Source organism: Gymnoscopelus braueri (genome assembly GCF_963280865.1).
Source record: "Gymnoscopelus braueri genome assembly, chromosome: 1".
Taxonomy (NCBI): domain Eukaryota; kingdom Metazoa; phylum Chordata; class Actinopteri; order Myctophiformes; family Myctophidae; genus Gymnoscopelus; species Gymnoscopelus braueri.
Window position 1 is genome coordinate 38,036,989 of NC_137603.1, and position 26,898 is coordinate 38,063,886.

At 40.6% G+C, this 26,898-nt stretch overlaps 1 protein-coding gene across 3 annotated transcripts in view; it reads right to left on the reverse strand.

Annotated features, from left to right (window-relative positions):
• The window catches only part of znf609b (zinc finger protein 609b), a 95,948-nt gene that overhangs the window by 41,830 nt on the left and 27,220 nt on the right, over positions 1 to 26,898 (reverse strand). For all 3 annotated transcript variants that reach the window (XM_080435325.1, XM_080435323.1, XM_080435324.1), the window contains exon 2: positions 25,465 to 26,351. In XM_080435325.1, coding sequence (XP_080291451.1) covers positions 25,465 to 26,223 — 759 coding nt within the window. In that variant the 5' untranslated portion in view covers positions 26,224 to 26,351. The remainder of the gene's footprint in view (positions 1 to 25,464; positions 26,352 to 26,898) is intronic.

Genomic DNA, 26,898 nt, shown 5'->3' on the forward strand with positions numbered 1-26,898 from the left:
AATGGTCATTTTGAAGAAGAGAATGATTGTGTAACAACTCATTACAGTAGTTACACACACTAGAGCAGTGGTTCTCAAACGTTTTCATGTCAAGGACCCCCAAAATGGTATGTATTTGGCAGCTCAATTTATTTTGGCAGTGTTTGGGGATGGTTCTGAAAAAAGTTAGTGGAGTTATCTGTAGAGATCGAAAGGCAGTTAATTATGTCACAACTGTGAGATGAGATGAGAAATACTTTATTAATCCCTGATGGGAAATTGAGGCAGTACAGCATAATGTGATAAAATAAATATACGTATATAAGTATACGAGCCAATACAAAAACACACAGACACACATGGACACAATCACACATGAACAAAGCTGACACAGAACCACATGTATTAAGTACCAGTGAGAGAGTTCTCATGCATTATGAGAACTCTCTCCCCGGTACTTAATGCATGTAAATAATCCTGATGTTATTCATTGAAAATAAAAGTAGTAATGAATAAAGGTTTAACGTATGCAGCTCAGCACTTAACACATTGGGTGCCAGCATTTTTTCATAATAACTTACGTTGGGTGCCAGCATTCTCCCCATTGACTGCGCTTTGCTGTTTAAGGCTCTAGACTCCATGAGGAGCAAATCCATGTAAAAAAAAACATCCATTCATGTTGCGCGATGACCCTGGCTACAGCCTGGAACGATAACATTTCACTCGCGAGTTACAATGGGGGGGGATCGCGCATCGCGCATGACCGGTTTTCCCCACCGGAAACAGATTCGGCGATATAGGTGTTTTAAAGAAGGAAATAGACAGGAAGTGGATGGCAGCCATGTTTTTTTTTTCCGGTGATCTATCTGGCCTATCCTTCTCAAGATCACAATGGGTACTCCCAGAGCTGCTCTAGCCCCGCCCGTGGGGAGAAAAACGAAAAAAACAAAAAGACATATTTCACGGTCTGGACCGTGTTCGGCACCGGACCGCTACTCTGCGCAAACACGGTTCAGACCGTGTTTGGCACCCGATGTGTTAACAGTGAAATAAATAGCAATGCAAAACACTTAATTCTGGCAAGCAGACATAGATCTATGCCAAAATAACGTACTAATGACACTCCATGTCATTAGTACGTTTTATTTAGCATCTTCTCTAACATCTACAGCCTGACAATCTCAGGTATTTTGTCAGCAGCACAGCATGCTGCTCACAGGATGGTGGTGATCTGGCATCATAACGTGCTCAGCAGTCAGTACGCAAGTGTCTTATTTAAGCCTCATTCATGATGAGTTCACACAGTCCCTCAGTAATCTGTATGGTCGGCAGAAATCAACTGGATTTCATAAGATACCAATCAGAACCAACATGACTCGATTTATCATAGAGGACAAAGCTCCATATTATAATGGAAAGCAGAGTGGTATAAATGAAGGTCAGCAGCAAGCAGCTGAAGCATAGAAACAAGGCAATGTTACACTATTAATTTCCACAGGGTATATTGTCCCATTATCCAGCAATAACCAAATGTCACAAAGTATAGTGTATTATCCTGAGTTGTGTTGTTAACAATATGGAAACACCATAATACTGTAATTACAACATTTGATTTGAGTGAATGGATTTAACAGCAAGCTGTCTCATATTCTTAAAGGCATACATAAACCTAATGGATATTATTAAATATAATTTAGTTTTCCAGATGGAGAGAGAGGGCCCACTTACAAAACATAATTGAGTGCGCGAGCTCAGCATAATTCCAAGGACTAAACAACTCCCCAGCCTATACAGGGTAGCTCATTTCCATATTAAGTTCACCTTTATTGATCCACTTGCATGTCTCCCCCCCCCCCTGCAACTGTACTGCAGTCCTTTTCACAATAGATGGAAATGCTATGGCATTTGCAGAGAAAACAATAATTCACAAGAGACTAGGTCTATTTTCTCCAATCATAGGAAAAAGTATGTTAAATGTGTAATTGGTTTTGATGTTTTGGTGTTGAGGATCAAAGCCACTTCACCACCACAACAAGATGAATCAATAATTCAGGGACTTCGCCCTGTATATCAAGTTAAAAGGGAATTGTATTCATTCTTTATGCCAAGCTATCAACCCCTCTGACCATCTGTGCACAAGAAGGGGAATATAATAAGAAACAGAAACAGAACAATTGTAATTCCTTTTCTGCTTCATGTAATGTGAAGGTTGAAGGAAAGCAATTGGTAATAGAAGTCTGTAGTTTGTACCGTGGTCTTTGTACTGTGGTTAGCTCTGGCCAGCCAGGGGTTGACACTAAGGTCTTAACCTATGGGGTCAAATAGGAGTTCCAATCATACTTTGTCTTTGAGCACCACAAATCCTATATTACAATTGGCTAATGTGTATGCCCATATATGGGCATATACTGATGACTGATGGCATATACTGAAGACATCAGGGATATTATGGGCATAAAAAGGGGCATGGACTGACAGATACAGAGATCCATATATGGGCAAGCTCATATATGGCCATATACCGATCAGGGATCTCCATATACCGTATGGGCATATCGGTCGGCATTTTGTGATTATGTTCACTTGAGTGGTGCTACTGTACTGGCCACCTCTAAGTGCATCACTGTCATTCCAGAAGCTGCAGTAAATAAAATCCAAATCACAGGGTGCTGACCAAATGGGTCATGTCCAGGGATGGGAGAAAAACACAGAGAGAAAGCGATGAAGCCAACAGAAAGCTTAAAGTGTGTTTTGACAGGGGGCCCTTTTCTGTCTACAACAGACAATGCAGGGCTAGTTTATTCAAGGACACTCAGCTTCCACTGAGCAGTGAGCACATCAGCATTCATAAGATAACTCTGCTCCGACAGGGGTGACTTTGATGCATGTGGTACCATTGTCAGAGGAAAGGGAACAGCAGGAGAAAAATCAAACCTCCCTATATGGCAGAGGCTGTAAAACCCATTGGCACACAACCAAGTTTTGAAGAGAGGTGTAAGCAAAAGACGAGCTACATTTATCACTTATGACACTTTTAGGCTTTTAATGTGGTGAATCATGCAAATGAGAGCAATTTACTAGACAGAGATCAAAAGTCTTGATTGTGGGTCTGCGAGAAAAAGAGGACTGTTTATTAGGTATGATTTTGAATTTCTGTGCCAGTCTCCAAATTAGATGTTACAGTACATGCGCAATACCAGCACGAGCAATATTTTGTTCTTTTAGTCAGTAAGATCGAGAAAAAGACGACGCTGCGGGATGAGGAGGAGGCTTGTTTCGTTGCAACAAGGCAGGTGTGCGAAGCACTAAGGTAGGCGCATGTGGCCTTGAGGCTGTCTGCTAACAGCAAACAAACAAACAAAACCAGCAGCTAACTGTTCGCTAACGGCTAACAAGCCAAACCGGCACCGGGCATAGGTTTCTTTCACAATATACATAGTTAACAAAAAACCATTGCCTGTTGATGACATAAAACACTACGTTGTTTAAAAAAATAAAAAAGTTATGTATATTACATCAATAATTATATTTATTTGTAAGAGAATTGGTTCCAGCCTTCCAGGGACCAACTATTAACTAACAGCTCTTCCACTACGAACGGTAACCCAGAACCTTCCAGAATCTGGAACTTTCCAGAACCCATGAAGTTCTGTAACTTTGTTTACATTAAAAAGTACCTCACAAAAAAAGCAAGTCTCAGTTGTGGGTTCCCAGAACTCAAGGTTAGTATTAATACCACCTCCTGAGCAGGGCCCAAATTAGGTTCTGAGAACCTTATCTGAAACCGAGCCGTAGCGCAAGGAAACCAATCCAGAACCTGTGAAATACATTAGATGGCACGGCACGGTTCGCTTAGCTCTTGGAGTGGAAAAGAACCATTATTTGAAGCATGGACAGTTTGTACCATATCACGGCAGAATAATCCTTATTCAGCATGCAACCTGCCCAAATTAAATGTAACAAACGCCTGCGTGAGGCAATTCGACTGAATTTAAAAAACGTTATTAAGGTAATCAATATAGGTTTGTGTCTTGTGTATACCAGTGTATACCTTAATGTCTGACTGTACCACGTGCGGTTCTACATTTCTGACTAATAAAGTATTCAATCAATCAAAGTCGCTGGAAGAACAGGATTGTTACATGCGTTTTCACAATACATAACTATACTGTAGTGTACACATACTGACCGTACACGTGTACTAATGATGAACATGCAGCAGGGACAGACCAGCCTAATTATCATCATGCACTCGCACAAATTCAATCAGCTGAAATGTTATCTTTCACACTCATTTTCCGTCTGCCCTGCTCTGGCAGAGAGCTTCATAAAAGGCACACAGCAGCAGCCCGCAAGAGATAAGAGAAATCGAGTATGAAAACAAAACTTTGCGCTCAATTGGTACTGGAAATTGGGCAGTTCCAATTTGGCAGGGCTAGACAGGTTTCACTTGGCCGTAGTTTTTTTTTTAAACTTGTTCCGGGAAATTTGATAACTGTTAATGTCGGACCCTGTTATTGTTTATGAATATGAATATTGTATTCAAATATAAATTACTAGGACGAGTAGAATATTCAAAACAATGTTTGAGTCATGCACATCCCTACTGAGTTTTCTTCAGTTCAATATGCTCATATGTCAATCTGCCGCTGGCTGCTTGTGGGCGTTTTGGCTAGTGTTGTGTGGGAGTGACTCTCTGGGGTTGTTCTCCACACATTGGCTAAAGGGCCATAGCGATCTTTATACATTTTTCATCTCTATGAACAAAACTGCTTAAAGGTATCATGACATTCATTTTCACTTTTTTTATTTTCAATGTTTTATTTGGGGTTTTATGACCTCAATTACACCCAAAAAAACTGAACTTAGAACATTCAGTGGATTTTCTGTGGTCTGGGGTTTTCTGAATAATTAGGCTGAAAAGTAATCTGAGCTTGGCCCTTCGACAGTGAGGTCACAGTCGATTAATCCCACCCACTCTCCTCCTCGCCCCTCCCCTCCCCTATCCTTTCCTTTGGGGGGGGGGCGGAGCAGAGGCGATGATTGACAGGCAAAATCCCTCACCAGCGACACCCGCAGGCAAAGATTTCTTTTTTCATTGCAGTTGAAAAGGCTTTAGAAATGTGAGAGAAAAACACCTGCCATGGATCACTGGAATGGAATTTTCACTTAAAACTTGTTGTACACTTTTGAAGGACCAGGACAAAGACTTTGAATGTGGTGTAAAAGTGAATGTCATTAAACCTTTAATGTTAGGTGAAAGAGGGGACCTGAGGCGATTAACAAGGACTGAAGCTGAAAAAGCAACACACACACACACACACACACACACACACACACACACACACACACACAATTCTACATTTTAAATTGCTCAATGTCACTATGGAGTATCAGGTGCTTAGGGAACGGACGAGTCTTGATGTGGTCTGCCATGGACTACGTGTTCCTCTGTCAATGAATATTATTGTGCAGTAATGAAAGAATTGATGCACTCCCTCAACATACCACAATCACAAAGATATACTGTAGGTCTACATCATTATGTCAACACTGTGTGAGGTGCCTGGAGCACTGTTGTGTGAACACATTCCTGAAACTTTTACCTCCCTGCTGAGCATTGATGTTCCAGGACCTCATCATTTACAATTAAAAATTCTGAATTGTGCCATTCTTAATAATAAAACATTTCATTTCTAGTGTGAAGGCATTTATCTATCGTCTAGACACATGCTTTCACATTTGAAATGAAATGTTTAATTTAGTTGGCTAGATTCTAGCCAATGCCATCTCTGAAACTATGAAAGACTTGCCTGCTCGACTTTACTAATGAGCTTGCAAGATGCAGGCTTATTCTAAAAACAAAGAGCAATGAAAGAGTGCAAGATAAATTATCTTGCATATGTCTTAGGTTTATTTGTCACTCACTCATACAAGTATATGCAATGACTGTGAGTGTGCACACAATATGAAAACAAAACCAGATATAATAAAACGAAGTAATGGTATAATAAGTAAAACCTTAAAAACGCAGCAATCATAATAAAGTTATGCAATAAAGAGAAGAGTGTTGTATAGTTTGTACAATGTGTAAGGGTTGAAAATTCTAAAATAACTTTATTTATGTGCAAATCTGTATAAAAATTTGCTTATAATTACAATATCTTAGCACACACACACACGCACACTATGTATACAGTATTTTCTGTACCCCAGTAAGATTAAAGAGAAAGGGGCACACCACTGAGTGCATATCTCCGCTAGACCGGGTGGCCTACCCAGGGCTGTGTAAGAGGCAGGGATGATGTGTGGGATAACATACTAGATTATGTTCTGACTCTACACGCCTATTTTTCCCAGTCTTCATTTTCACTCTATAATTAATTCAGCTCACCATGGGCCAAGTTCTATCTCTGGTAGAGCATCTAGTGAAAGAGTCACTGCCAGTTGTGTAAGTGTCATGTAACACTGTCACTGACAGACTTGTTACTATGCTTGAAAGGAGTTGGCAACAAACTAAAACTAAGAAGTACATTTCAACAGCATTTGGACATTAAAACTTGAACAAAAATCTTATTAGGGAGCATTTGAATTGGGAAAGGATTTATTGATTCTATGGAGGTGTGGCTTCATTCCAATTGGCCAGAGACCCGAGCCAGTAGGCCTCAAAATGTTCTGCCTAATTCCCACAAATTCATGTAAACAAGATGTTTAACAGCAAGCTCTATTTGTATTATGTGCATGAGGGGACCTCAGACATATCTTGTATTGCTATGGATGAAAGACAAATGGTGTTGCAAAGGAAAGATAAGAGCTATTGAATGTGCCCCCGATAAAATGTCTTGCAAAATATATTGAACTATTTCAGTTCAGCCATTTATTCCCCTGGAGTACATTGTGCCTAATTATGGATTAAAAGTTAAATAATCATTTATGATGTTTTGCCTTTAGTTGTCAAATCATTCATTTAAATAACACTATCCTCCATAATATGAGATGAATTGTTTGCACAGTTTAATAGGGTGAGGAAATGGGACAATTTGTTCCATGTAATATCATCCCCCGCTACAATTGGTCCAAATAAAATCCAATATTGAACACTGTGAGCATTCATATACTCATGAATGTTTGACATTGGTCCCAAAGGACAGACGTGTTCTCCTTTTAATTTCTATCAGCAGCATAATCCCCTATTGAAATCCTTTTTAGGGTGAATTAGAAAGGCCCTGCATTCAAAGAGATGAGTAGAGAGAGGGGGGCGGGAATAATCACAAGGGTCTAGCTGTCTGTGTGGATTAGAATAGGAGAGAAAATCCTTTCATCTCTGATCTGTACTCCCAGGCTTGGAAGCGCACACATACACACAACCACAAATGCATAGATACATTTCACAAAGGAGAAGAAAAACACTTCTACAGTGCATAATTCCTTTATGTATAAAGTGGCTGCTATTTATGCCTAACCATGATGGTATTCAATTATGCTGAAAATGGACACGATAGTCACTGGATTAGAGAAAAGCGTGTATAAAGCTCTGCTCTCCGGACTGACCTCTCATCTTGGCTCTTATGAGATATGGAGAGCAGTGGGGAGCATGCACATGATCTAACTTGCTTCTCCAATTTCTCACTCTGAAATGTGGGCTGCTGCTCTATTCTTGGCAGATAGCCTTTTGACATCCAGGAAAATGTGAGAAGAGGGATAAGTCCTGGCAACCTCTTCAGTGAAACCACAACAACCAGAGAGACCCCTCAACAACACCATCTGACAGATAAGAAAATGGATTAGCATTATCTGCATTGGTTTGGTTATCATTCCTCCCAGTGTACAACTATAACTGGGTAAAACATGACAAGTAGTCCAAGTTATCTGCTATAAGTTGACACAGCAGCCTATAGTTAAGATACATTTTCAAATACAATGCTGACAAAATGTCTTACAGAGAAGTCCTCACATAGGGGTTAGGTGAGCATGTGCTTTGTAAATATGTATTTATACTCCAAGTACTGGCACTGGTACCATTTTAGGGAATGTCTTTAATTGTATTGAAGGGTTTCGAACCTCGAGCAGTTTTAAACTACCTCATGACGCTAAATTCACACCAGCAGCGGAAGTGATTTCTATTATGGGTGAGTCCGAGGTGACACCCTCGTAAATTAGCCAGTTGTGATCCAACAAGAGCTCCCCTGCTCCAAGTGGCTAAAACCGAGCAGCCGGCAGCAGAGCTCACAGACAGGGAGGAGAAGTACAGACAATCCATGTTCATCTCTTGCAGCTTGTTCGTAAATGATACATCAATTTTAAGTAATGGCTAATGGGAGGATGGGCCGTAAACAAACCCGATACAAAAGGTAAAGGTAGGACCACGTCACCACGGCCACGTCACTCTGACTCAGACATAACCATAAACAAACCTGGTACGCCCATATATAGGCAGGACCACGGCAACGTCACTCGGACATAACCATAAACAAACCCGATACGGTTGTCCAGAACCGCAGATCCGACCGATATGTCCATAAATTGGCATAATGGATCTCCAGTTGTCCAGATCCCTGATGACATCAGGGATCGCCATAATACAGGCATTAAAGGGACAAGGACCGACAGATACAGAGATCTCCATATATGGGCACAAAAGGGACACAGACAGACTGGCCCCCCGGCACTATGACTCAGACATATCGCTCAGATCGGCAGTGCAACGTAGATGTGAGGGCCGTTTAGTGGCCCGAACCTCTGGCCGCTTTCTCAGAAGGTGGCAGCAAAATACAGCGACTTGTGTGAATTCAGTGTTAGATTTACAAAACGTTAAAACAAATAAATACAATAAATGCATTCAATGCATATTTATTTATTTATATATAATATAAGCCTTTTATATCGCCTAAGACACTAGGATGGAGCAACTCTAGAGCAGAGGCTTGTGTGCAAGCCAACAGCAGTCTCATTACAGAGCTAACAAGGTGACTGGAAGCTAAATAGATGTTAAACAGTCATCAACAAGAGTAAACAGTCTTTCTGTAAATGTTTTCCAATGCCAATAGTTCTTGATCACAGAACTAGATCAGTTTCAGATCAAAACCTTTTGTTTAGAAATGAAACTTTCTAAGTTTTTAGAATAGGCTACAAAACTAAAGTTTTAGTCCAACACCATTAAATCACACTCAATTAAAATAAATATAGAAATAAATTTAATCACGTTATTAGAGGAGCTAAAAAACATAAAAAATAACATGACTCTCCTTTGGAGAACAATTAATAGTATTCTGAACAAAAATAAAAGAATTTGAGGCTGATGGGGGGCTTATTTCTGACCCACAGAAATTGACAATCTTTTTTTCTCCAGAAATTGGTCCTAATCTGGCCTCCAGGATTCCACCCAGCAACCACAATCCCGCCAGGACGGGTTCAGTAAGAAGCATTCAACATATATGGCACTATAGGCTACACTTAGTACTGCTACCCCGAGCTCACATCCCAGGTGGAATCACCCGGAGGGTACAACCAAGCCACGCCCTGACACTCCCCAAGTCAAACACCAAATGACTTGATGGGGGCTTTCTCCACTATGCTATAACAACATGGAACAGCCTGCGGTTGTTGGAGACATTACATCAAGTAGTGTTGTTCATGCGTTTAAGAAGAGGCTGAAGAAACAACTCCTCAGCATGTGACTCTAATCATAAAAAAAAAAATATATATATATATATATATATATATATATATATATATCCTACTATATAATTGGAGTACCGTCCGTCTTGGTGTCCGTCTTGGGTCGACCGACCGGCCGACCGGGTATGGGCTAGTATATATAAAGCTAGAGATAAAATACCTGTAAAACACTACAGGTATTTTGGGGGGATTTACCAGGTCAATCACCATATTCTCCTTCAGAAACTGTCTCCTATCCTACATATAATTAACTGAATGTCAGTCTGTCAGTCTGTCTGAAGTGCTTGGTTCTCCTCAGTGGCTGAAGCAATTGCTCTGCACTTGCACATGGCCATTCATCATTAGCAAATGCCCACCGTGAGGAAGCCTGTTTTTCACTTTACCCAAATTCAAGCTGTTTATTAGCCTTTTTTGGAAACACTGTCTAACTCTACATGGTCCCCCAGGCTATGGGATTGGGATCAGTGTTTCCATATTTTGCGCCGTTACTGCATAGACATATAAAGGTAGACGCCTCCTTCGGCTCTGAGGCATCTGTATCTCGGGCACCATTTTAGAGGAGGCAAGCTTCCGCGTGTGTCACAGAAGGGGGCGTTCGGTAGGCCAAACAGAGGCAGGTGGGGGTGTGTCTTTTCGTAACCCAGCCATTAAACCCTTTAAGAGGCAGCCGCGCAGCAACTAGTCAGTTAGACGCGCTGTGATTGGCCAGTGGTCAGCGTGCTGTGATTGGCCAGTAGTCACTTTGAGTGGCAGCGTGCCTCCTCTAAAATGGTGGAGACAGGTCGCTCCAACGAACTGCAGAGGCCAATGAGGTATCTAGGTTTCTATATCTATGCGTTACTGCGCATGCCCATCTGTTGTCATGGTCCCCCAGGCTATGGGATTGGGATCAGTGTTCCCACATTTTGCCAGAGGAATAAGTAAGCAGGTCTATGAAAACGATGCTCATATCCCCAACGGGTATGGACTAGTTGGAGTAAAAAACAATGCACTCCTCTGGTTCAAGAGTTACCTTAAAGACAGACAGCAGTTTGTATCCTATAATGGAACCAATTCTCCTCTTCTTCAAATGCAATGCGGTGTCCCTCAAGGCTCAACTCTTGGGCCTTTGTTATTCTTGTAAAGACCTTCCAAATGTCTCAGATAAACCGTCTAAAATGTTATTTGCAGATGACACAAGCGTCCTCTACTCTCAAAGATCCTGAAACCATTATAAATGGTCTTAAATGAAAAACTTGGACCATTTGGTTTCGGTCCAATAAATTATATCACGCAACATTAAAATAACATAATTCATATGTTTTGGCCTTAAACCGCATATGTTTTACAACTCATCTAAAATAGATTGATTAATAACATCCCTAATAACTAATATGTGTTCCACACGATTCCTTGGCATTATGCTTGATGAATCGATATCCTGGGAACCACATATTACATATCCTACCTAAAACCCGTCATTTGATCAGCACTGAGGTAGTCACTATGTAATATTATTCTATGATTTATACGTATACTAATTATTGTAATATTGTCTTGGCTAGTACTCAGACCAAACTTGAGCCCATATACCGTCTTCAGAAACTAGCCTTTATTTATCCGATTAGGTGTCCTCAGTGTTTATCAATTGGTCTATTTGTTCATGGCTCATTGGGGAGAACCTGAGGTCAACTGAGGTCAAGTCTCCTCAAACCCACCCTGTATGTCTCAAACTCAGTTTAATATAGGCTACAGAGGGTTTAAAATATGGAATTCTCTGCCATTACATCTACTGGAGTTGTCTTATCACCAATTCAAGAAGGATTTGAAATCGCTTCTCTTATCCACCAAATACTTCCCATATGGTCTGGCTAATTAACCTGGATCCATTAAATATTTCCCCCAGAGGTTTTGTTTTTGTGCCAATTACTTTTATTGTTGCAATATGCTTTTGTTGTTTCTTTTCTTTGGTATATTATCCATATTATTATTATTTTTGATATGTATGACATGTCTATTCATGTTTTATTTGTAATAGGTGTTATTCCACATTGATGTAATTTTATCCTACAATTTAATGTACAAACATTCCCAGAGAATGCCACTTGACTTCTCAAGCCCCTGAAGGGTTTTTAGGCAGTCTCCTTCACATTTTTACTGATTCTTTGTGAATAATTTTAAAATTCTGTTAAAGATAAACCAACAACAACTTCCTAATAAACTAACAATAACTTCCTAATCTAATATGAATTAGATTCCGTGGCAGCCAGCAACATTGGGTATGATATGTTTATCCAACAGGATAAAGTAGGCTTAAAGCTTTCATGACATTCACTTTTACACCACATTCAAAGTCTTTGTCCTGGTCCTTCAAAAGTGTACAAAAAGTTTTAAGTGAAAATTCCACTCCAGTGATTCATGGCAGGTGTTTTTCTCTCACATTTCTAAAGCCTTTTCAACTGCAATGAAAAAAGAAATCTTTGCCTGCGGGTGTCGCTGGTGAGGGATTTTGCCTGTCAATCATCGCCTTTGCTCCGCCCCCCCCAAAGGAAAGGATAGGGGAGGGGAGGGGCGAGGAGGAGAGTGGGCGGGATTATTCGACTGTGACCTCACTGTCGAAGGGCCAAGCTCAGATTACTTTTCAGCCTAATTATTCAGAAAACCCCAGACCACAGAAAATCCACTGAATGTTCTAAGTTCAGGTTTTTTGGGTGTAATTGAGGTCATATAACCCCAAATAAAACATTGAAAATAAAAAAAGTGAAAATGAATGTCATGATACCTTTAACGTTAATATTGTGTTGCCAATTCTGTTGTACCCTACTGGCTCACCTGCCAGTGAGCAGCCCCCACCAGGAGGACGTAGCACAACCATCCTACCTGCCAGTGAGGAGCCCCCAGAAGGAAGATGTAGCACCACCCTGTTGACATGCGCCACCCCCAGCTCATACGAGTACGAGATCACCCTCCCGCCGGGCTTCCCTCCCCAAAACGAGGCCAGGGATTACACTAACCTCTGCGGTGGTGGGCAGGTACTTTTGTCCCTGCACCACCTGAGTGCCCACTGTTGGAGAATGTTGATTACAATCAAATTGGCTGACCTAATATCATCTTGGAGAATGTTGATTACAATAACATATATATATATTTTTTAACACTCTGGTGTGTGTGTATGTGTGTGAGTGAGTGAGTGAGTGAGTGTGTGTGTCTCTCTGTCTTGGGAATAACTCGGCGCTGTCCGACCAAATGGCCTCAAACTTGACATGTGTATCCCATGTAACCCGGGGGTGTGCAGTGTCAAGTGACAATGTATCTGACTAACGGTCTCCGAGAACCAAAAAAACTATCTATATCTGTATCTGTCTGTCTGCGGAGGAAGCACCAAATCAGTGTGTGTTGGGGGGTTATCATTTTGTTTTTGTCAGTAACAACAACTTTTTGGTTATTGCTATGATTTCAAAGCAGATTTGCTGTTCTCAAAATAGTACTATAAAAAGAAGAAATAGGGTACATCCCCTGGATGTGCCAATAATGAGTTTACGGTCTCCTTTCAGATGTTAATGTGTGACACAGAATGCATAGCTAGCAACATCACTGCAATCAGTTTCTTGATCATTTTTAATTATAGCCTACTTATAAATTTCCATTATCTTTTAATGAGCCACACACAATTTACTATCATTTATAGGCACAGTCAACTAAAAAAGCCTCCAATCACAGCACCCGTTGCCCTATTATGCAAGATATTGTACAACAAGAAATGATGACTGCACAGTCATATTATACCAGGTTGCTTTTTTTGCCCCGATCAAACGCTACCAGCTGCTTCTCTCTGTGAGCGTGTGTGTGTGTGTGTGTGTGTGTGTGTGTGTGTGTTAGCATACATTTGTTGTTAGCACTCATTAGCATGTTCAGTAGCAACCAAACGGGGCTCAACTACTGCTATCTTTGTCAACCAAAACGGTCGCGGAGGTTAGACTGTTGCCCAATGCCCACTTAAATGAGCTTCTCAGCTTACACACCTGGAGCAAATGAATTAACGAGCGACATTAAGCAGCGCTGACGGCCGAGCAACGATACACGCTCGTCAGCCCCAGCTGAGTGAATTAGAGAGGGGGAGAAGAGAGACAGGGGAGGGCGTAAGGTTATGATCCCATAGCATGGGAGGACGGCCCGTCTCCCCATTGGCTTAAAGGACAGGCAAAACGGGGAAGTCTCCCCATTGGCTTAAAGGAGTAAAGGACAGCCAATGATGAAAAGGTCGCTAGAAAGTGTTTAGAAAGTGTTGAGAAAGTGTTCAGTAGTTGATCAGTCTATTCCTAGACCAGGCTGCAAGCAACCTGGTAAAAAGAGCAGTATTGTCAGATGTGTAGCCTAGGCCTGGCACAGGAACCTACTGTACACAGGAAGCTAAAAAGCTAAACCCCACAGGAAGCTAAAAAGAGACACTGTAAGAGTATTGTACAACTGAGGGCAAAATAATAGTCATCTGTACCAAACAACTTTGCTGATAACTATATACTGTAAAAACCCTGAAAACTTACTTTAGCACACTAGTGGCTATACAATGAATATAGATTTTTATTCGGCCATGGACTCAGATACACTCGGAAGCAATGGCCAGATGTAAGGGGTTGCTATAGCACAAACAATAAGATAACAGATCTGAATTTTTTTTTAGAGAGCAAACACAAGAGAAGGCACAATGAAGACTGGAAGAAATCAAGAAACGTTACCTACAAACACTTTTATAAGTATTTGTTTATTTGAAAAGGATCCCCATTAGCTGATGCCATTGCAATCAGCTAGTCTTACTGGGTTCCACACAAAAACATATTACAAAACACATAAAAAAACTACAACAAGAAAAAGTGCTCCTCGGAGCACAGGTCTCCGCCAGGTCAGGTAGGATAGTGTGGGGCAGCAATGATCGGAATTCGCCAATCAGGCTGGAATGTGAAAAATCAGGCGGATCGGACGGATCCGTCTTGATCAGTTGACTATAGAGATCATGTGTACCGATTTGCGTGATGTTTGGATAAAATCTAACGGAGTAATATTTAAAAAATCGTTTTATATAAGTTGGCCTCCTGGTGGCGCTATAATAGGGCAATTTTGAAAGGGTGGCATTTGTTCGTCAACGTAGTGCAAATGTGAGTGCGAAGTTTCACCGCAATCGGACGCTGCGTTCATGATTTGCAACATTTTGTTCAAAACGGGCCACTCCTGCAAACTTTAGATGTCAATCTTAGCCAATGAGGATGGAATATGAAAAATCTAACAGATCCGTCTTGATCACATGACTATAGAGTCTAGATGTCTACTGAATTGCGTGAAATTGATAAAATGTGAAGGAGTAATATCAAAAAAATTGTTTTATATAAGTCGGCCTCCTGGTGGCGCTATAAAAGGCAGATGTGAAAAATGCAGGGCAAAGGTTTTTCCCTGACCTCTAGGGAGTGCACAGACAACGTTTTACACAGATCAGTGCAGTTATGGGTAAAAACGGTAATCGGCATGTTATAGCGCCACCATGAGGCTGATTTGAAAATGTTCAAGTGGCATTTCTTCCTCGGCATAGTGGGAATGTGCGCGCAAAATTTCACGGAAATTGCAAGCTGTGTTCATGATTTGAGGCATTTTGTTCAAAACGGAGCACTCCTGCAAACTTTGGAAGCCATTTTTAGCCAATCAGGATGGAATATGAAAAATCTGAAAGCCAAGTTTCGTGTAAATTTGGGGCAAAGGTTCTGAATTGGCATCCAGGGAGTGTGTGTGCACAGTTTCGCTGCGATTAAGCCAACGGTGCCGGAGATTACCTGTTCACGGACGGACGGACGGACAGACAGACGGACGGACGGACGGACGGACAGGGTGCAAAACATACTCTCTTGCCATGCCTTTCGGCCTGGCGGAGACAAAAATACATTTAAATTTTGTTTAAAGTTATTCCTTCAACTATAGTCATCTGCATTCCAGTAAATGCCTCTGTACTTGTGCGTTTCTTAAAGGATGATTTATTTTTTATTAGACAAATGTCAAGTGGTAAATTATTCCACTAAACTATGGCTCTATAAATTACTGCTTTTTTCATTGAGTTTGTCTTTGAGCTAGGTACAATAATATGACCATCAACAGCATATCTTGTAGAGTGAGTATATGTGTCATTACAATAATCTGGTCAAACAAAAACAAAGGCATATTTGAATTAATAACAACAGCAAAATGTGGCCAAGCTTGAGAAAATCCTTTGCTCAATAGTGAGCCATCTTTACAGAGCTAGTTCTAATAGAGCAATATAGTATAACACACACTTGGTAACAAGCTTTGAGCCAGCACTTCCCTAACTTGCAGTAAAGTCCAGGCAAGGGGGGAGAGAAGCCATGTCTGCTCCTCCCGCTGTGTGGGTTTTGTTCTGCTAATCAGACCACATGCCTCAAGGATTCAGGAATTCTGGAACTTTCAGCCAGCATTCTCCTCTCATTCCACATACAGCTGAAGCAGCCTGGGACAAACTATTCAGTGTGCTGGGGGTTAAAGACTCTATCCATTCATAACCCTGTTCCCCCCACCCCCAGCTCCAAGCCCATAATCTTGTTTCTTTACCCCTGCACCTCTTACCCCTCATGTGCCCTCTCCATTCTCACCACAGCAGAGCCCTTCTTCCTTCCCTGCACACTGGGTCTGAATAGATTCATGGTTTATTATTAGACCATAGTCAAACCACACACCCACTCTGGTTTTTAAATAGAAAAATAGAAGTAGGCCCCATATCAACTTTGGGCAATTAAAGCTGTGAAACTCGATTTTTCCCTTCTCTCTCCACCGCATTTTTGTTTGTTTCCCCCTCTGTCCTCCCTTCCCTCGCCTTCTTGCTACTCACGCATTGAGAGGCCAAATGAGGCGCGCTGGAAATTTGCAGGCTGACAATGGAAGACAGCTGCTCTTGCTGCATAAGTCTTTCATGAGCTGAATTAGTTGTACAAGCCTTTTCTCCCTTCCCCCCGCATGCCTCCCTCATAGCATACTGATCCAGGCACACATCAACATGCCTTGTACAAAGACAGACAGAGGGAAAGACAATGCATGACAGGGCTTTGTTTGATAGATCTGTGATTGCTTTTTGCCGGACTAGCCTGTAACGTTATTTATCCCTGTAGCCTACATTCACATTAATTGTTAATGTACGTTTTGTGGCTGTGTTTCACTGTTTCACATGGTTGGGTATATATACAGTATTAGGGATGGCCGTGAACGTCCAAAAGTTTTATCGTTAAATTGGCATTCGGATCTCAATTGCAAGGTTCGGATCTATTATAATTTTTTAAATTACTACATTATGGCAAAATAGGCTATTTAGTCAGAATATAATACAATATATTCTATATTATGTTTTTAAAAATGGTCTGTGCGCAAATTACCAGATAAAGTAGGCAGGCTCTCAACTGGATATAAGCACTGAGCAGTAAGTAGAAACAAGGGTTTTCACAATGTACAGCGGGAATCCTGGTGATGAAAGTTTAAGGTTAATGTTCACGATACTGTATATTCTGGAGTGGTTGGTAGAATCAGTCGGAGTTCAGAGGTAGAATAACTTAACAGCATGCTATCAAGGGGGAGTTAGCGCGAACCACTACACTAGCCACAACTGACACTAGCTGGTAGCCTATCATTGCTAAGTGTTGCTAAGGGCAGGGCAGGGCAATAAACGCAAGCTTTGGTTCCATGCAAGTCTACCTCCGAGCAGACGTGAGAAAGAGCGGACATCCGTTAAAACTCACGGACAAAAAAAGATTGATGAATCAGACTTGTAACGTGGGAATTCGCGTAAAAGCTCTTAAGTAGAAAATCTGGGCATAAACAAGTGAATCAGGCCCAAAGAAAATGGAAAATCAAGTTAGGCGTAAAATTATGTCATGGTTGCCTATAGACTCATCATGACATCACCACAACCAAAAATGTATTTCCGGGTAGATAACGCCAGCAGCGTTGCATTGGAGCGGTATTATTCATTAACCTTTTCGAAAGAATGGAACACTTGTGATATTGTTATATCAGAAATATTATTTTGTTCTAAATATCCACAGGTTGACAAACTAGACATTGCTAATGTTCTGCACACTTAAGGCGTAAATAGCCATAGACATTCTACCTAGAAATACCCGTTTGTTTACAAACATTCAATCTGGTATATATGGGAGTTGCGTCATGATTTCAGGACTCCAGGGGAAAATCTTTGATTGTAGGACCTACTGTTCAAGAGATATAGGCCAAAGTAAATCGGCCTGGTATAGCGCCACCATGAGGCTGATTTGAACATTTTTAAATCTGCCTTGGCCTACTGGGAGTGTGCATGCAAAGTTTGATGCTGATCAGTCCAGTGGTTTGCAAAAACAATCTCCGCCTCCTGGCCTGTCAGCCTCGTGGAGATAAAGACAGATAATAGTTTAATGTTATTTGGACGCTTTACACCATCTAGGCTCACTTATTAAAGATTAAAAACCGCTGGAATGTCAGTGCAGCAATAGCACGGTTTCTTTTGTTTATTTCTTTGAGTTCAACATGGATTTGCTGCTCACAATATAGCAGTGTGAGTGAACTGCGTCCTTTCGGATTTTAATACTTCAGAGGACGCGTACCTAGCAACATCGCTGCTAATGATGGCATGTCAGCTTCAGTGTGAGAGTTATAACACCATTTCTGTCAAAGTCACACAAAATGGTCTGTGAACACCCAGCATGGAGCAGGAATGTTTATAGGTACCGTAACAAGCTGTGTGAAAGTTGGAAGTTTATTGCAACACATTCAGAAGAAAATTACAAACAGGGCCATTGACTCATGGATTAAGGGCATATGCTGATAGCAATAAGGTTGCAGTATGTGTAGGGCAGGCTGACCACTACACACTACAGCTAACTGACAATGACAAATTATCAAATAGGATCCAAAGGAACCTGAGTATTTCAACAGAATTTCTTTGGGGCTCCAAAGAGCTCCCCAAAACTTAGGGGAGCCCCAATAATGCAACCCTTACAATGCACAAGTAATACCACAACAGCAGTTGAATACCACAACAACGTGAATACCACAACAGCAGTTATAGTATGCCAGTTATATTTTGACATCAGACTGTCAGAGAGTTCTTGTCAATCGGATTGTCCCCACCAATACTAGGTGTGTGAGAGAGAGAGAGAGAGAGAGAGAGAGAGAGAGAGAGAGAGAGAGAGAGAGAGAGAGAGAGAGAGAGAGAGAGAGAGAGAGAGAGAGAGAGAGAGAGAGAGAGAGAGAGAGAGAGAGAGAGAGAGAGAGAGAGAGAGAGAGAGAGTGACTGTGACATGACAGGAGGAGATTCCGCTGATTGGGAAAAAAACACCATACCATGAGATCTATTAAAACGAAGCAGAGTAGAGGTGTGGTGATCTGAGACTATTTATGGAAAAGCGACATAAATATAGTGACACAGCATTCACTCTCATTTATGAACCAAATGGTAAGCCTTGGGGTTTGGGCACAGGGTTCACTTGTTAATGACTGCTAAGTGAATGGCCCTACAGAGTTTTATAACTTTATACAATAACAAACAACCCCAATCTGTATGATGACCTCCATTCCAATCCATTAGTTTGTCTTCCTGCATGTAACAATCAGTAATCTCAAGTTTTGTTTTGTTTTTAGAAAATAAATTACAATCAGTGAACTTGACAATGCTGAGGCCTTCATCTATTAAAAAATATTCCAATAGTGTAATCACCCAGGAATTATATTAAATCACCCTCAGGACCTTTAAATATTGTCCGTCTCTAAAAAGTTTATGAATTAAATGCTGTTTGGCCTAAAGCAACATGTTCTGGGTCTGACACATAACTGTAGGCATATCGATTTAGCTAGTTATGTATATATGGTGTGAGTCTCTGCTCCCTTAACCAGGATGATCTCTGTCTGAGTGATCACTAATACATTTTATTGTCTTCAACAAAGTGGAAACTGCATGTTTTCGCCTCTGTTCGTCCAGCCGTGTGTCTGTGAGCTGCTAATCTCCAGCACTCCAGTTGGATCGATCGGTGTGAAACTTTGCACGTACACTCCCAGTAGGCCAAGGACGAACTCCTGGCCCAACTTTTAAAATTGGTGGCTCTACAACAGAGCAATTCACGTTTTGGCTTGAAAGGTATAACAACGTATTGGTGTTCCAGGTCTTTAACTGCCAGGACATGTTGCTTTTTCACTGTGGTAAAAAAATTATATGGCCTATAGGGGAGTTGCGTCAAGAGTTAAGAGACCTAAATGTAAAGTGTCTTCCTTGCCCTACTGGCAGTGTGCTGATTGGTCCAGCAGTTTCTACTTTTTTATCATTATGTATTAATAGATTAGCTAGACACAGTCAGACAGACAGACAGACACACACACACACACACAGGCTAAAACATAATCTTTGTCTCCAAACCTTCCTGCCTGGCGGAGATAATTATGTTGTCACCGAGTGTGGGCTATATGTTGATCCCTAATCAGTATGAAATTAGAGATGGTATGTAGTCCTTGAACTATCTTTTTCTGTAAATATAAAGCTGCCTTTTTTGTGTGTTTTGTGCTTCTCAAAATGTTTTATGTTATTGTGAAGAGACAGATGTGGAAAACAATTAGTGTCATTTTTATTTCTAGAGTAGTGAGAGCTCCCTGAGGGTGAGTGTTTCAAACAGGCAGAGGCAGCAACACAGGAATCACTGCAGCCACGAACCCACAGAAGAAAATTACCGCCCTTGATCTACTTGAAATACACTGCGAGTCCACACAAACAAACCAAATGCTTGATCACATTTTTACACAGGTACGACTCAACACTGGGTTGTCAAAATCAATGCTACTTTTTTACGTGTCATTCCTTACAGTTTAAGGCAAGACGGGAAGGATAGCATAGTGGTTTTATGTCCTACAGAAATAAAGTTGACACTTTAGCTCATATGTTCTGGCACTGCACAAAATTAACGTCATATTGGCTGAATATATTTAAAATCACTGTCAGACATTGTTAAAAAACCTTTTGACCCAGATCCACTGACAGCAGTATTGGGAGTCAGAGGGCCTACGGTCAAACTGACTAGTTAGACCCTCCAGAAAAATGCGATTATGCGATCGCAGAATTTACCGCATAATCATCAAAATGGCCCTCCTACGTAATAGTTCACTTTAAAAAAAATATTTTTCTTACAATTTTTTACAAAAGATCTGTGCAGAGAGAGTATGAGGGCAAGAGTGTCTGTTGTTGTTCTTTTTTTGTTTGTATCTGTATAACTGTTTGTTGTTGTTTTTTTATGTTGTATATTTTATTTGAATTCATACCAAATTATCTGTCATTGTCTTTTCTTGTTTTATATTTTATAGTTGTTTTTACTCTGATGTGTTTATCATGTTACAAAAAATTCCAATAAAAAAAGTATTAAAAAAATAAAAATAAAAATAAAATAAAGTTGAGCAAAATGGTTGTCATTACAGAAAATGGATCCAGTAATTACCCGTTTTACCAGTAGGCAAAAGGCTGCGACACACTGAGGGAAAATACTGCTGTGATTACGTTTTCATCTCTATCATCTTTTCCTTCTACCGTACTACTCAGCCCAACTAATATGTGGTTCATTGCACACAGTGTCCTGGGGTATGAAATTCAGAAACGCATTACCTTCTGCTGAGCATATCAGCCAACTGAATTGGAAACAAAATATTTTGTTGACAGATATATTTCTCAATGTTACAGTCATAATGCAAATATTTCAAGATGTTCTGCTTTGGTGGGTGAATAACTTGTAAATAACTTCAGAGTACAATATTGATAGCTGCTCATGAATGAAGACTAAGTGCAATATTTTTTATTAGTGCTAACTTATGTGCAGCACATAGGTTAGCACTAATAAAAAAGTAGACTAGGAACACTGGCTTTAATTAAGAGTTGTAAATAGGGCTGTCGCAATAACTACAATATTGCAATACAGCGAGCGCTATTGACAAACAACTGCCATCTGCACGTTTTAATATTATAATATATATTTAATATCAAGGCATTGCTGTATTGAAATTTAGACATTTTCCAAAGAAATTCAAAGATTTTTTATTTTTCTAAAAATATAAAAAAGTAGTGAAAATATACAAGCTCACAATGCTTTGCATTGCAATGCTTTTTGAGCTTGTATATCAGCTATTTTCACTATATTTGAAATAGGGCTGAAGTGATTAATTCATAATGTAGTTTTTCCATTCCTAGAAATTTTGTGGAATCAAAAGTGCAATATTTATTGCACTTTTGGTGGTGGAGTGAAAGTCCAAAGTATCCAAAAATACAAATACAGAGAATCGATACTCAAGTAAATGTGTTTCGTTACTGTCCACCACAGTCTTGCCCAAATATGGAGGGACAGTGAGACGGTGGATGAGATTATTAATTCATAAAAAAAGAAAAATATCACACAAAATTTACAATATCACATTATGTGGAAGATATTCATGGATTTACTTTACTTTGGCCCACTGGGAGCAAGTGGAAATGAGCGTTATACGTATTTTTAACTATATTTAAAAATGTTGTTGCACACAGTGAAATGATTAAAGTGATGATTACGGACATATGTTTTGGCTGAGTGAAATTTGACACATTTCATTTCTGTTTTAGACTTCTGTAGGGAAAAATCTAAATAGAGCTGCAGCAATGTTTTAAAAATATTATATTTAGTGAACTACATATTATAGTTTTGTCCATAAGAGCTTATACATTAGCATGTACAGTAGGCCTATATGGTGACAGCAAAATTGTTATATGGACTCTCTTGCCCATTAATAGTATGAGACTAAGACAACTCTGCTGTCTCACATTATGCTATCCACGGTGGAGAGAATCTATAGCTTCTTTCACAAATAACAAGACATGCTTGCACGTGTAAACAGACAAGTGATATCAACAACTTGTGACTTCTCTTTTTTGATGAATATACTGTGTGTGCTTTCTGCTTCTTTTGCACATTTGATACGGTTGCTAAAGCTACACAGATATAGGATATATTATGTCTCTGCTCTTGCACATTTTTGACATATGCTGCTAAAAGATATTGTGTTGTCCTGTTATGTTAGCAGCACAGTTCAGCAGAACAGGTCCCATCAACATTTTACTGCTTGTACTTGTAAAGGTAAGTGACAAATAAAACCCTTCTAGATTCTTCTTGATTGATTATTGATTTCACACATGCACTGCAACTCTGAACTTATCTAGACATTAACCGGAGGGGCTGTATGTGAGAACGTAAATGTCCAAACCAGGTGGACTGGGCATGCAATGGACTTGCCAGCTCCCTAGTACCAAGTCTGTGAAATGTCTGTTGTGTGAATATTCACAGCGAGCGAGTGGGCGTGTTGATGATGTTTCTATGAGATTGGGGTGATTTTCTAGCGTAAGCTCCTGACAAATAATGCATTGGGAATGCTTTATGTTATGTCAGGTTTTCACATGTCCTCACAATATAAATAATAGAATTCACATTCATCTGCCAAATTCCCCTTTAAGAATGAAATTCTTCTTTGAGCTGTTTTTCTGTTGAACCGAAAATATATAAATACAATTATCTTTTTGCATTTTTATTTGATTCTTTGGGGACAGCGTGAATAGAATGACAGGAAAGTGAGAGCAGAGATGGAGTTGGAATTCAATCGGAGATGTTGCTGTTACATGTTCGACACACTAACGGTTTTGCTAATTTCTAAACAGAGTGACCTTCATTAGCACGCAAGCAGACCATCTCTTTACTTGCACATGGACTCACCAAATAACAGACTAATTTAGCAGACAGTGGAACCACATCTATGTAATTGGCTTCCCCTCACAAAATAAGGTCATACTCCGCCTTCTCTTCCAGCGCCTTTAAAAGCTCTGGCGCTACTTAAAAGGAATGAGCTGTAACACAATAGCAACAGTCAGTTCGGCACAGGCAAGTGAAAGAAATCAAGCTAGCTCTCATGAGACCCCTTCAATCCCCAAACTGCACATCAGCAACTGTGCTGAGTGGTGGCCATGCTCTTTCACTCTCAAGCACAGCCTTTTTTTCTCTCCTTCCCCTTTTGAACTGACATTGCCAATGTAATTTTCCATGAGAGCTGCTCCATTCGTCAAGGCCAGCAGCACATTGAGGCAGCTGATGAATTCCTTACTCCTCCAGGCTTGTATAATCAGAAGAGGGAGAGTGAGACTGAGACACAGTCTGGGGGGTGGGATGGGGTGGAGTGGCTAGGGAACGGAGATGATTTATTCAGAATCAAGAGCCAATGCTTTGGGGAGCTCTAACTAAGGACAGAGACAATGTAGGTACACTGCAGCAAACAATCAGAGGATAAGTGTTAGTGAGTCATCTTTACCAAGAAATATAGGTAATATGGCTCTTGGGACCACTCTAAAAATAATAATGTCAAGTTAATAGTCAAGTCCTGACATGACAGATGGCTTCCACACTTCCTAACATAATAAGTTCCTTCCCCATCCGGTTGTATAATTCCTACTGATGTGGATTTATTTCACAATTTCTTTGGGAACCAACGTGTAAATAATAATAATATTAATCATAATATTAATAATAATAATACTAACTGTAGCAATCTCAAACTAAACTAGGCATTGACTTGGTTGTGTATAAATTAAATATACAAATCCAGTCATAATAAATTGCAGGTATTGATATCATAATTTCTGCCTAGTGTCAATGCCTGGAAAATGTGATTAAGATGGCTATGGTCAACCCTATCGTTTTCAACCAGGCCAAGATAGACTTTTCCGCCAAAGTCATTACTAAGCCTCTTGTCCTTAAATTTCCTTCCACATTCAGGCGATCCATGGAGAGACTGCAGCTTGCATTCCTGGCAGGATATCCCAGACTTAAGGAATCAAACAGGCTTCTTCAACAGCCCTTCCCCCACTCCACTTCCAGAGAAGCAGGAAAAAACGACAGAATCGTGGTTTGCCCTAGCTAGCTCCCTCCCCCACCCTGCTCCAACAGGCACTGCTGGGGCTTGTGGGATTAAGAATGGAACACGATGACAGACAAAACAGTCCCCAGCACCTCCCTAGACTGCTGTCTTTTATACAGAGAGAGGATGAAAAGGCTGCTCTGGGGCACACAATAGACACACTGATATATCAACTCGACGAGTGAACAAGATAAGTGTGAGTGAACAAGATATGTGTGGGTGAACAGTTTAGTAAGTCTTCGTGTATTGTTTTGTATGACAAGGCCAGCCTTTCAACGTCTCTGAGGGCTGCGAAAAACACTGCCATCAGTTAATCAACTAGGATGTGCATTTCGCAGATGTCCAGGCAGATGAAACAAGGGTGACATTTCTTAAGCTTTGTCAACACAGACATGATGTGACCCATTTTGTTCATTTTCAATTCTTAATATTCCTGGTATAAAAATGTAATAAAATGCATCAATATGGTTTTTGTTATGTTGTATGCAGGTAACATAGGCAAAATGGCTTAGTATTATATAGTTGTATACTAGTGTCTTTCTGACCATTGAAAACATTTACAATGTATTTCACGTTCAACCATTCACACACACACACACACACGGTACAGATACATAACATGTCACACATCACATGCTATTGTGGTACACAGATTTAGTTATTGACTCAATACCAGCATGAACATCAGTGCCAGTTCGGCCCTACCCCATATACACATACACGTTTTTTTTGTTTTGTTTTGAGGGGAGGGGGGGTTGGCCTGTTGAATTTGAGATTAACAGGCCAAAACAAAAAACTTCAAGCAAGTAACATTTAGTAAGAAGAGAAACTTACCTTCTCGTTTTTCACCTTTTTTAATGTTCTGCAATCATTATTGCTATTTTCTAACTCCTCTGGTTCCGTTTTCGTGGTCAGTGCTGGTACTATTCCAACAGGTTCAAGTGCAATATTCCCCATTTGATCGGCTCCTGTCAAGTCTGTTGATTGTGCATTTTCAAAAGATGCATTACGGCTACTCCCCAAAACGACTTGGGCTTGAGTCACTACATCCTTCTCTGCGGCAGGTATTGCCACAACCGGACCTCCGTCAGTTTTTTCCTTCTTATTTTTCCCAGTAGCTCCTTCTTTGTCTTTTTTACCACTCAGGATTCCTCTGGAGGATTTTCCCCCTTTTTCTAAGTTCTTCCCAGAAGTGGAATTGTTGCCAGTGACTCCGGCACTAGCTGGTGATCCTGTAGACTCTCCTTGAGCCCGTCCTGTAGATTCTTTTTTGGCCCCATCTCCAGCAGAGGCTTTGCTACTATTGTCTTTAGAGTTCTTGTTGCGTTTAGATTTTGATTTGCTTTCCTTAACTTGAGGGCCAGACACAGGACTAACAAACCTGATGTTGTCAGGCAACGCTGCAACTGCACCGGGTGGTGTTGCCATGCCGTCTTTTGTGCCAGACATCTCAAGTTTGTCCTTTTCTAAATCAGCGTCAAGGTCGATAATCAGATTGCCAACACCGATATCCCACTCATCCCCGCTGTCATAAGTGTCCACCGCATTAGAGTCCACACCTTTCCCGCCTGCAGTGCCACCACTTAGGGACATTTTAGTGCCAGCGGCCCAGGTTTGCCTCAGTGAGGTTTGACACCCTCTCAGACGGTTGGGGCGCTGGAACAAGGGCTGGAGAATCCTTACGGTCTACACGTACCTTTGCCATTTAGCCACATTTTGCCCTGAGGGGAAAACAGACAAGAGTTAGGCAAATACTATGCATTATCATAGTAATGTTACAGCAAATAGGGATGCTAATTTCTGGCTGAGTGCCGACCCTCATTAACTGTCACAAACTAGTTTACTAGAATGGACGAATGTCTGTGACCCATTATACAAGACAGGGTCTTATGGCGTGGCTCTGCAGGAGGCTAGCCATCTATAAGAGGATGTGTGTGTGTGTGTGTGTGTGTGTGTGTGTGTGTGTGTGTGTGTGTGCGTCTGAGCATGTTTGTGTCCGGAGCTAATCTTGCAAACCACTGGACCTGTCAGCGCCAGTTTCTTGTGCACACACATACTGTATGTTTTGGAATATTTTACATACATTTTATAATGGAAGTCAATTGGTCTAGAATTGGGCAGAAACCTTGACTTGAGTCATACGTCATAGATGATCGAGGGCCACATTGGAGCAGCATTGGAGATGATAAATTTAGCTTGTATTTGCCTTGTATTGTCAAAATACAAGATTTTATAAATAATGGGGGATCATCAGACATAAGATTCAGT